At 39.4% G+C, this 12,528-nt stretch overlaps 1 protein-coding gene across 1 annotated transcript; it reads left to right on the top strand.

Moving 5' to 3' along the window:
* Window positions 1-189: 189 nt before the first annotated feature.
* On the top strand, window positions 190-12,219 carry LOC109467103 (ubiquitin-conjugating enzyme E2 H). Its single transcript, XM_019765012.1, has 7 exons — window positions 190-385; window positions 6,388-6,464; window positions 7,008-7,082; window positions 9,489-9,528; window positions 9,765-9,817; window positions 10,119-10,247; window positions 10,817-12,219. Exons 1-7 carry the CDS (start codon window positions 333-335, stop codon window positions 10,939-10,941), a joined length of 552 nt encoding a protein of 183 aa, XP_019620571.1. The 5' UTR covers window positions 190-332; the 3' UTR covers window positions 10,942-12,219.
* Window positions 12,220-12,528: the final 309 nt, after the last annotated feature.

The raw sequence follows: 12,528 nt of genomic DNA, 5'->3' as shown, positions 1-12,528 counted from the left end.
GGGTTTGTGAAATTACTAAAATAAACAAATGAGTATATTATCAACCACAAACCATTGAAAGAAATAAAATATATTTAAACTATGAGTAATCGAGTTAACTATAGCAATAATTGGACTGATTGTATATTTATAGATAAAATATTGAAGCCATATTACAGGGTCATCCCCAACGACAAAGTTGGATACGGCGAGATAGTCACGTGATAGTTTGTGACGTCACCTAAACAGTAGGTTCCTTTTGTTTTCATTCGTCGTCAGTTCTTCGGAGGGCCTGGAATTTTAGGCTGTTTTCCCTCGAATTTATGAAGTTTTTCAGCTGAAAACCGACCAAAATGTCGTCGCCGAGTCCTGGCAAGAGGCGGATGGACACCGACGTTATCAAACTGTATCCTTTTGTGTCGAAAGGGGGGAAATTCCGGTGGATTTGGACGAATTTTGGAGGTGGAAATTTAGGAGGGCCCAGGGTAGGAGGGATTTGTCATCCCCGGATGACCCGAAGTGTCAACAGCTGTTCGATGCGATGGTTGAAAGTTTGGGGAGCGACGGAAAGCCATTTCGATTTTCGTCCTGTCCTGTTGTTCTTGTGATCTAGTTGCGCAATTCCACCCTGTCTTCCCACCGGACCTGTTTACGGCGAGGTGGAACGGCCTCGTCTGTCAGGAAATCGTTTGTAAACAATGACGAAACCATAATCGAGCAGCTGATATCAGGGGCCGGGCGGCGCGGCTCAGCGCGAGCAGACTACATTTACCAGCCGACCCCAAAATAGAACGTCTTCCTGGTACCATAGATGCAGGCAGACCGGTACAGGACATGCCTAATCTCCAACATCTAGACTACTTCCGTTTTAGCAAGTTTCTGCACCGGGAAAAATAAAGGGTGTTTTGGGGGGCTGGTTGCTGTAGCCAAGGTTTTTGGGAGGTGTAGAGTGAACAGCTGAACAATGCGCCTTGGAAACATCATTTGCCTCTGCCGGGGTTGGTTGTGGAACCACAAAGCCAGCTCAGCAATGGAGGGGGATTGATTTTCCGTGCAGGGCACTATCTCTTTTGTCCAGTCGCTCCCTGGGCATAACTTATAAATAATGACTGTTTTCACGGTCTGGAACATAGCCACCTTGTTAGAGCCAGCTAACCCTTCTGACAGCATTTCCAGGATGTTCATTTGGGGATGTAGTCTCACCAGACGGTTTCCTTTTATTTCTGGTGCATGGCTTCATTATGCTTCTCGCACAGTTGGGCAGTGGAGGAGAAAAATTGGTCTGTGCATATAGTGATAATTCCATATGCACACTTGATCTTTTTCTTCTTATGTTGACAAGTTCGCACATGCATGCGTTTGCCCTTCTACACTATTCGAAATGGCTGCTCGTACATATGTTGTAAATTGTTATGTTAATGGTTAGTATATATACCATGCAAACTGAATGCAAATCATATTTTGCATGAGAAGGATGTATGGGTAAGTGGACAGGGTTTGAGAGATGTGGGCGTGACAGTGTCTGCTCAAGCACTCATCAGTCCCTGGGGTGTTTTCATTGCTCCCAGTGTCATGTGGAAAATTTCAGTCCCAGCTCATGATGATGGTAATATTCAATCAATATTGCAGACTGCTTTCCTTGTAGGCCTCAAAGGTATTAATATTTGTATGAATCTGCCAACATCATTATAATGCAGCAGTGATATGTCTGATATTATACTCTTCACTCATAGGCATAATTTCATGGTAGGAGGGAAAGAGATGTTTTCACAGTGCTCTAACATTGTGGTTGGAACAATTCTGTAGTGCAGTAGTCATACAATAGAAACATATTCCAGTGTTATGAATTCACAGTGGAGAGGTCACTGCCAAAGTAAAACCACCGTGAAAGTTCCAAGCTTCAGTAGTTGCTACATCTGATGTTGAATATTTAATGATGACCTAATGTGTACAGGTCAGGCCATTGTCCAATTCAGCCTATGTGTGAGACCAAAACACCTTTTACAAGACTGGGCATGCTGGATATGCCTGACTGCACGGCCATGTAAACAAACAACTGACCCTTCCTCCCAGAATCCCTACATGAAGAATTCCCTCAGTAATTGATAAACAGGGATGTCCCCAGGGCCTGTGAACAGGAGATTTGGACAGGTACCTGTGAAATTGGATGGGTTTGGCCATAATCATTGATAATGGATGCTTGGAAATGAGGTTTATCCTCATAAAATGTGATGAATAATTCTCTAATATCCAACAAATATATTTCCAGATAAATTAAGATATCAGTGTATCTGGATTAGATATCCTCGCTGTAAAGAAGAGAAGGGGAAGACTTGATGTACAGGAATTCTGTACTTCAGGCCATCAGGGTCTTGCCTTGCATTAGGGCTTGTGGTCATATAGATGCAAAGATTTCCCTCAGCAGGTTAACAACAATAACAGGCTTGTCTTGCACATCTTTCCTGGAGGAGTGGCTATCATATGGGTTGTCTAGAAAAAAGATTACCTTATAGGCAGCTGAAACGTTCTTTTATGCTGTTTGCTTAGTATTCATGACGAGAACTACATGTTTCAGATCTCCTTCTTGCTGTCTTTCAAAGAGTCACTAATTATCATACTTGTGGACTTTAAACCTCAAGTATGTCTTTTGCCCCCCTCCCCCAACCTGATGCTTGTGTGTTTCCTATTGCCATAATCATATAATGAATTATATAGCCAAATGTCTGATGCACTCTTGTTAATTACTTTCACCTCATTGTCAGAAACATAACTGTCACAATGCTGCTCTCATTATTAATGTTGTTTTGATTTATTGTATACATAACGTTATGACTTATTAACGTACAACACTTGTCATTGACATAGTGTGGATATGGTAACAGGTGAACCATAGTCAAACCAGGTTACTCTGTGTTAGGTGGGAGCAGTTCATTGGTTGGAGATATCTCCACTGATTGGCCGATAAGGCCATGTCAATTTAGCTTCTTGGTTATCAGATTTTGATTGTGTTAAAAACTGAAGAGCAAACAACTAAACTTCTGAAGATGTATGATAGCATTTGATAGTGATCTACCACCAAGGTTTCAGCATTTGAGGATGATAAGAGAAGAATCATTTGAGTTTGCTGCCATCTAGAAGGGTCAACCATTAAAAGTTGTATATAATTATGATAGCATAATTGGTCACAGTGGTGAAATATGTTAGTCCAGAACATGGGAAAGTTTTAATGACCAGCTAATTTAAGTAATAAGAGTATTTTGCTTAAACACAAGTACATCATACTATCAGCATTTGCTAATTGGCCAGTTCGCCTTCATATCAGGAAATAATGCTAACTTACATATTATATGCCCCCCTGACTATAAAGGTACAATCTCCTAACAGGAAGTAAAGACCATATGAGTGACTATAATATGGGAAACTATTAATGACATAAACATTGTCACATTCTAGAACAGATTGTGTATGAATTAAGGGTTAATGTCCCGTCCCGAGGTTAATATGGTGTGATAAAGCCTTGTCAGTTGCTATAACCACCGAATAAAGCCACCAAGTGAGCGCAGCGAACGAGGTGGCTTTATTAGGTGGTTATAGCAACTGACAAGGCTTTATCACACCATATTCACCGAGAAAGGGCGGGCCATTAACACTATTATCATATAGCTTACACGATAGCCTATCCAAACTGATGCAGTGAAGAGTGACACAATGTACCCCTTGCACATGCTGAATAGAACATAGAATATTTGTTCCATCTGGAGTCACCTGAGGTCACTGGGGGGTTCACGTTCTATGGCCTTCTATCTGGGTCACAGGCAGGGAACAGGTGTTCTTGTGGGAGTCATTGGAACACAACTCAAGTTATTTTTGGATTTTTTAGAAGTAGAGCCGTGTTCTATTGGGTCACCTGAGGTCATATGCGGGTGATTATTCATTTTGTTTAATGTATGGATTGGGATGAATAAATACCCGATTTTGACTCTATTTGTGACATTACGGCGACATAAAGAATGTGGAATGGAGCCTTCTGATCGGTCAACGTCACCCGGCTATATGATAATAGGTCATAATGCTAAGAGGACCTGTTGTTCTTTTCATAAACAGTGAAATTGTCTTTGAAAGCAGACAATAATGCAACAATCATACCCAGATGATACCATTATATTGATAGACAATGTCATCTTTTGTTTTCTGTTATCCCCAAGCTAGTTGGATGTTTTATTACCTTGATTGATCTATATATGTTCAATCAAGTGAAGTCTGACAATTGAAACTTGTTCCAGTCATATTTATAATTTTCTATCATGCAGCACCATTTCACAGCATGAATTATGCTATCACTACTTAACCTGTTACATCATTGCATTCTCGTTGTACTATAATTATAGTAAAAATGCAAAGTCATGATGTTCCTAGGTTGCCAAGCACTAATGCAATGAACAAACAGTAGTGTGTCAACCAATGGATATTCCATTCTCAAACATCACTGAATGATCAGAATAATTAGATTTGAAAAAGGAAAAGAGGACCTGGTGTAATTGGTAAATGTGCATGTTATTGTCATTGATAATCTACTCCCTTACTAGATCGTGAATAAATGACTGGAGGTTGTTTGCACAGGAATTAAGCTTTATACTATAGTTAATAAATGAACCCCTTGTTACTCTTTATTTTATTTTACTTCATTATTTTATTGAAATTTCAACGTGCACTACACAGGTCACCCAGGCAGCCAGGCTGATGCCAGGTGTTTCTGAACATACAGTTGAACATTCACATATAACCTCCTTTTTTATCATCTAGCCAGAGAATGACGTTGAGGTGTTTTTGACGCAGTCATCATTATGTGCAGGGCAGAATGCAGACTGCTTTACAATTATGCAGCACTTAAATCCCACTTTCATATCTGATCCCTATGGATTAAGAATAAAGTATAGATTTGTAGCAGAGGTACGTAGCATTTGTAATGCAGAAAATGTAAGTATGAACAATAGATGTCATTTCCATGCACAATATACTGTGAGTTATGAAATATTTGTGATGATTTTGTTTTCACGGTGACCTCTTACTGTGAAATCATGACACTACAAACAAGTGTTTTGTGTAATTTTTGTACTGTTCTAACCACAAATTTGAAAGACTGCAAAATTAACCTCCACCCCCCTACTGTGAAATCAAATCCCCGTGAAAAGAAATAGATTTACAGTGGAGTACATCAGTCATCTGAGAATTCAGAAGCAATATTTGGTACATGTTGTACTATAGATTTAGATTTTAGATGTTATGCAACACTTTTCTCTATTTCACTGTTGGAACACCACATGCACAACAAGTAATGAGTAGATTTGAACTTTGAACTATGTAATATATGACATAATATCTGGCAAGCAGAGCCAAGGACAAAGGACAAATAAGGTTCTGGTCTGGTTCATATGAAGCATAAGGGATAAAAATGGGCTATATAAATATAGCATACACGAACTCTTTGACTCCCAACATAGCGACCATATGATAAAGTAGGTTTTGGAAAAGTGAGTGTCTCTTGGGTAAATGCTGAATCAACCATTTTGACATGTGGGGCTTGCTACTAATTTACAGAATACATAATCAATGGTGCAGGTAATAAGAGTCAACAGTTTAAGTACTAAGACTGCATTGCTGTCAATAGTATATTGACTAAATTAAGATTAAAAGTCCCACACGGCACATAGCTGTATACGCTAATGCTAACATGAATATTAAGAATTCCTTTTAAATGGTATTTTGCAGTTTTCAAAATTTACCGCACAGTAACATTGGCCTCTGACATTGAAGACATATCACACCTAGCATGTGGCATAACTACAGACACGCAAGCAAATAGACACACCAAAAACAACAGCTCTAATCTATACACAAAGGTAACAAGTTGATCTAGTAATCATATCAGAATTCTGGTCAAAGTGTTGCTCTCTTTTTCGGCCTCCAGGAAGTGGTTTTGTAGATCATCATTATCAAGAGGTCATGCAAGAGACAAAACAAAAACAACATTTTTGGCCAGTTGCCATAACGTGCTTGCTTCAATCACAACAAAATCACATGATACTGATAACACCTTTGATGTTGAAATAATCTTTCATACATAATCCAGATTTACTAAATCTGCAAGTCTATTCTAAAGGAACCATTAGTAGAGCCATGACGCAGCATTCATTCCATGCAGGTAGAGCCTATGTAAATTTTTTGTAAGTTGTGCAGATTGACTGTATGCTATTCAGATGGAGCTAGGTTTTACAAGTACCACAGTGAATGGATAATGACCTGCTCAGTCCTGTGTTAATCACCTGTATATGTGCTCCATTGTATACCAGCTCCTACTTTACAACCTGTACACTGTACAACATCTTTCCTTAATGAGCCCCTTTCCAGCATTGAGAGCAAGCATGAGGTGACCATTCTAGGGGGACTTAACGAATTTGTAGTAAAATTCTACGGACCACAAGGAAGTGAGTACAACAAGTATCCCTTATAATTCCTAGTATAATAATAGTTATATCATTACGTGCTTTGGTTAAAGATTGGCTAATGGGACAGTGAAAGGGATTGTGTAATTCATGTGTTAAACATTAAATCATTCCTGAAGATGTGCTGCGACAGTAATAGACCTGTAAATATATGTAGACATTTAAATTAAGGACAGCTCTGAAGGTCGGAAGTGGCACTGTCTGCCAATGTTTTCTGACAATAATCCGTATGTTACTTAAATGGCTGATAGCCTTTGTTACAGACTTTCCAGACTTTTTTTTTTAATTACTGAGTTTTATGGTAGCTGCTGGCCAAGCTCTGATAGCTTGCCAAGTTTTGAATGTACTCGGAGTAATTCTCAGGCATCCGTAAATTAACTGTAAAATAAGCCAGGTTGTGAACACAATCAGAACTCAGCATTAGCTATCAGAGAAGTTACTGGACATTATAAGAACAAAGAAAGCTTGGCAGAGTCTGCAACAGTGTCTGAATAATCGACTCATCTGTTTTTCTGCCCTCCTCAGCGCCGTATGAAGGCGGGGTTTGGAAAGTTCGAGTAGACCTTCCAGAGAAGTATCCGTTCAAGTCACCATCAATAGGTACGTATGGATACATGTACATTACTGCAGCTGGATAACAAAGTCTACACACAATCAATACATCATCACCTGCAAAGTTTAGGTGACCACCTGTCTCCTTCATTATGACAATATATGGCATGTATCAAAATACTTGGATAAGTACACTGGGCTTGTTGGTGATAACGCTCCTTTTTGGCTGGCCCAGGGGGCTATTAAGTGTGGAATTTACAACAGTTACTGTCCTGGTCAATGTCATGTGTCTCCATTATATGACAAGGCACTGCAGTCTTGCCAGCAATGACTTGGTTACAGGTACAGTTACTGTAGTCCTTTGTCAATCATTTACCCAGTGAACATGTTTGACCATTGTTTTTAGAAATGTCTGTTAGTGTTACTTAGAAACAAAAGTTGTAAAGAAAAGAGCATTAGCCTAGGAAAATGAATGCCAAAGTGAATTTTGCCATGTTAATCAGTCTGAGAGTCATTATGATAATATGAAGAAGTTCTATCTTCCTGGTGTAACACTCATCATGGAAATCATATGTGTTGACACTCCCCCATTCACAACAAGTAAATTGTCTACTGTAAAATATGTGAAATGTTATATTGCACCATTGTGTATTGATTGGACTGTTGTTGTTCATTTAAATGATGTACTAGTATATTGTTCTGTCTAGGCTGGAAAGTTTCAAACAGACATACAGATCTGACATATTTGATCCTCCCTTGTCCTGGTACAAAACATATGGCATTCTGCACTTTATGAACAAATTTGAACAATGATTGAAGGTCTTAACAAGGCCACTTGCATATCAAATCTCTTATACATGTGATAGAAAAATGTTATCATCAACGTCACATGACATGATGTATACGATGTCAAACATCTAAATTAAATCTTGCTTGAATCCCTGGACCGAGAGAGACGTCCTGGGTTGTCTGTAATTGGTGATTATGGTTGGTTTGCCAGCTGTCAGTCCCGAGGCCTTGGCCCTGTTAGGGGACCACGTCTGCCACTGGGGGGCTGTGATTTCAGGACATGTCAGGTCACCAGGCTGACCCCCAGAGAACAGACTAGCCTGGCCTTTTCCTGATTCTGTAGATATTGACCCCAAACCCAAGTCTACTGAGAGTGAAGGAGGCCAATGAGATTTGGCAGGCTAGTTGTATATACACACAAAAGGACTAGCTTAGTGTTCAAAGTGCAGTCAGTCAGTAACAACAGTTTAAAAAATCTCTGAAACGTAATACTCACTACTAATAGTGCCGAGAAATTAGATAATCATAAAATGTAATCTGCAACAGACTAATGTACTTCAAAATTAAAATGCTTTTCTAAAAGGTACTATATATATATATATGGCTCTAAATGTAAACTGGGTATTTGAATCCTGATGTCAACCTTGGGCAACAACCTGGTCAGCAATATTATAGATAAGTTATGTTCAAACATTGCAGAGGAAATATGACACTGCAGAATGGGGTATCTTTGAGTCTGCTTACATTGCCTTACAATTATCTATAGTTTGTGATAACTAATGGCTGCATTCCAAAATCTTTTTGTGCATGTATGACCACATATCCTCACACAAGATATGACATTTTAATGCTTTTTCATACACACAACTGATATAGCTTATAGTTTATCATTATGGTTCAGTTAAACATGATTTGGAATCATTAATGCTGTGTTAATTGAAGGAGAACGACCGACATGTTGAATGGTTGCCATGGCAATAGTCACTACCACACGTCCAGTCTGTGTGTGGCTCTGTGCTCCGACATTGTTCTGCTGTCGTCAGGAGTTCTCCGTGTGTTTGGGTTTTTCCACCACCTTTGTGAGGAACAAGGATTATGTTCCAACTGTTATGCCAGTGATACAGTGCTGGGTTTTGTGTCCCAAGTGATTAAAGACACCCTTTTAAAGGTGTTAACCAAGTAATGGCTTCCTATAGAACCTGCTGTTTATAGTCATTGTGAAAAACTATCAATGAAGGAAAATATACAATTGACGTAGAAAAAAAGTTGATATATACTAAATAGATAGTCTATCTCTGAATGTTACTATTGTAGTGTTTGTGACGATTGTAGCTTCCTTTTTGGTGATATTTGTACAGATACAGATGACAGGTGGGGAAATGCTATCACTGTATTCTTACATGTCTTTATCTCCTGTTTCTCCTGCTATTGTCTGGGAGAGGTGAGCTGTGTAGACAGACCTAATTGACTCAGGTGTCCTGTGGTATTGAGGTGTTCCCCTCTCACCCTGCCCTGGTTTGTTTGGGTAGGTATCAGGTGTCACAACAGAACAAGGCTCTAACTTTTTAGTCCAACATTCGGACCATTGACACCTGTCAGAACTTGTCAACAGTTTCTTAAGAACTAATCTCATCAATTTGTTGTATTTTTCATCTGTTTGTACAGGATTCATGAACAAGATATTCCACCCAAACATTGACGAGGCGTAAGTACAGCTTTGCTCATAATTACATGCATAACAGCCAGAGTCCTTGTTGATTCAATTATAAGAAATTTTGCCTAGAACACTAATCATTCATCTGTACTACTACTGGTAGAAGTACACAATCACACACTTAAGAATTGAGATAAAAGACTTTAGGTGTTAGACATGACCATTGTTCCACAAGCCATTGTATGTTAGTCGAGCAGTAGTGACCTGACTGTTTTCTGCTGTTCCAGGTCGGGTACAGTGTGTCTAGACGTGATCAACCAGGCATGGACAGCGTTGTATGGTGAGTCACCTGTCTCAGGGTCAACTGCACAGCTCTGGGTCTTACCCTGAGGCCTTTAAACAAGGAAAAATGTTCTATTTTTTGTAATGTTTTCAGTGTGGGTGTGGTGGAACTGACCATTGACAAGGATATGCATTTGAATTCCAATTTAACTTCAAGTTTTTAAATTTGAAGTTCAATTGGAATTCATATGCATATAAATAGAATAAATGTTTAAAAACATCCTTAAGATTTACATAATAAATGTATCCAAATAACTATGTCTTACTCTAGCTCATGTTGTGTTTTCCATCTGTTGCAGACCTTTCCAACATCTTTGAGTCGTTCCTACCACAGTTACTGACGTACCCCAACCCTATCGACCCCCTGAACGGGGACGCAGCGGCCATGTACCTCCACAAACCTGAGGAGTACAAGAAGAAAGTTAAAGGTAAAGGCAACAATAGACCAGCATGTTGGCGGAATATATTGCACCTGCCAGTAATCCATAATGTATTGTGCATAGCACTTCAGCAGAACATCACTATAGGTTCGGTCTATTAAGTGCTTGTCAAATTTATTTTATTGACACCCATGTTGTAAGTAGGCAAGTGATTGGTTTATAAGTGTTTGTTATTCCTTGATAATGACACAGCAGCCAATCAACTCGCAGTTTATGGCTTTGATTGGATTATGGACGAAACCATGATGTTATGCATGGCACCAGGACAGGGTAAATAAGTCCCCTTAATGAGTATAGTTCTGTACTTGACATATTTGTAAAGGCCTACTATTAGTTAGAATAGAAAAAAATGGGTGAAACCAGTGGCCCTCTCTGGTACAGGCAATACAGAAGACTGGTTGATCATATACAGACCCAGACATGTTTCATGTTTCAGGGGCCTTAAACTTTGACATTTCACCCTCTTCCCCCTCTCTCTTTCTCTCTCTAATTGTTAGAAGATGTATGAGATGACATCTCTTGATTTTAACTAAGTTCTCTGTCTTGTGTTCTCACAGATTATGTGAAGAAGTACGGCACGGAAGAAGCACTAAGAGAGCAGGAGGGCGGAGATTCGAGCAGCGAGTCAGAAAGCTCCATGAGTGACTTTTCAGAGGACGAAGCACAGGACATGGAGCTTTGACAGTCACCAGATGTAATATAGAGTTAGAGATATGTGGCCCCTCAGCGTGGCACTCCACTCAGGAGCCTGGCAGTCGTGGCATCCTTACTGTCATAACCAGCGTGCGGAAACAATACTGATTCTTGTGGAATCAGTAGAGTATTGCTTTGCTATCACCGTGCTCAACTGTGTGGGTTCATGTGGTCGTGTAAGAGTGTTGGTGTGTGTTTGTAGAAAAGGTTCTAGTGTATGTGTATGAACCCGCACTCGTGCAAAAAGGTGGTGCATGCGCAGTGAAAGCAAAATTAAAGGAAACTCTGATAATACAAAGCATTGTTTATATGCATTGGTTTTTACAATCAAACTTGCCAAGTATCAATCATTGTAGATTTTTTGGCTGTGTTGACAATCGTGAGACGAGAAGAGAGAAAATCGCTGGTGGTGAACTGAGATGCCACAGTGCCAGATTGCTTGGTCGAGTGCCACGCTGTTCGGCCCAAGAATGATTTTTAATATTATTCACTATATTGTATGTCCTCACGGGTTCCTTGTACATATTTGTATGTAGAAAGATTTGGTGTTTCATGTAGCCCCCCTCCCCCTTCTATCTACACCGTAGTACCGGCAAATTGTTGGCGAGGGGAAAAAAGAGTAATCAGCAATTCTTTAGTTCTGCAGCTCTTTGATTTTGTAAAGTATCCTTTTTGTTTTCAGCAAGTTTTGAAATAAATGTGTTATAAGTATGCTATCATGATGATGCGTCTTGCTACATTGTAAGAGATACAGATACAACTGCAGTGGGTGCGACGACAGCTGCATGTGTTGTAGAGATAAAGAAGCTGAGGGCATTTTGCTGGGAATCCCATGTTGTCCAATTATCTGCTATGTTTACAGTAAATTGTACATTGCTTTAAATCTTTGATTTGGGGAAGCTTATTTTTAGTGATTTTGGTCAAAATTTCCCTCGTAGCCGACCAACATACCCATGGGGGAATGCGTAAGAGATACTGCAAGGTGGTTTTATCTACCTAATCCACAGTTCAGTTCCAAACCTGCTGCCAATATTGTTTCATTCTGCCATTTTGTGCCAATACCAAGGCATGTCCAGCCTGTATCTCCCAGAGTGTTCAAGAAATGACAGTTGTACAAGCAATTTTACCAGTCATTACAAAATATGGCCAAGAATATAGTGATATTTTGTTGTTTTTTTAATTGGCAGGTCTATATATAAATGATACCCATCATTTTTGGATTGGACACACAACCACTGAAATAAACCAACTCTCTGTCCTGTTTAGTCTTTTGTGTTCACATTTGAAGGATTTGTAAATTTATGTTTAGTGTTGGTTCATCGAAACTGTATTTATTCAAGTTATAGAACTCCAAGAAAGACAAGCATTTTAAAAAAGAACACAACAGAGCGTGAAGATAGCTGTTTTGAACTTCCACGGGATATGGTCAGCAAGTGATATGATATGACAAAGTCAATGTTGACACAAAAGTGGTCTTCAGAAATATCCTTGCCATATTCTTCACATTTCACAAGGTGCAAAAGTTGACTACAGTAGAGTTAAGACACAAACAATCTTTGGAAAGAGGTTAGCAAGA

Source organism: Branchiostoma belcheri, unplaced genomic scaffold (assembly GCF_001625305.1).
Source record: "Branchiostoma belcheri isolate BF01 breed outbred unplaced genomic scaffold, Haploidv18h27 scaffold175, whole genome shotgun sequence".
In the NCBI taxonomy this organism is placed as follows: domain Eukaryota; kingdom Metazoa; phylum Chordata; class Leptocardii; order Amphioxiformes; family Branchiostomatidae; genus Branchiostoma; species Branchiostoma belcheri.
Note: the sequence above shows the minus strand (reverse complement) of the source record. Positions and strands in the feature narration are given on the sequence as shown.

What these genes read in the sequence shown, in the direction of transcription:
- LOC109467103 (XM_019765012.1), top strand. Translation starts at nt 333, where the DNA reads ATGTCGTCGCCGAGTCCTGGCAAGAGGCGGATGGACACCGACGTTATC. An exon ending in ATTCTACGGACCACAAGGAA is followed by an intron (nt 6,465 to 7,007) that starts GTGAGTACAACA and finishes TGCCCTCCTCAG; the next exon opens with CGCCGTATGAAGGCGGGGTT. An exon ending in GTTCAAGTCACCATCAATAG is followed by an intron (nt 7,083 to 9,488) that starts GTACGTATGGAT and finishes CTGTTTGTACAG; the next exon opens with GATTCATGAACAAGATATTC.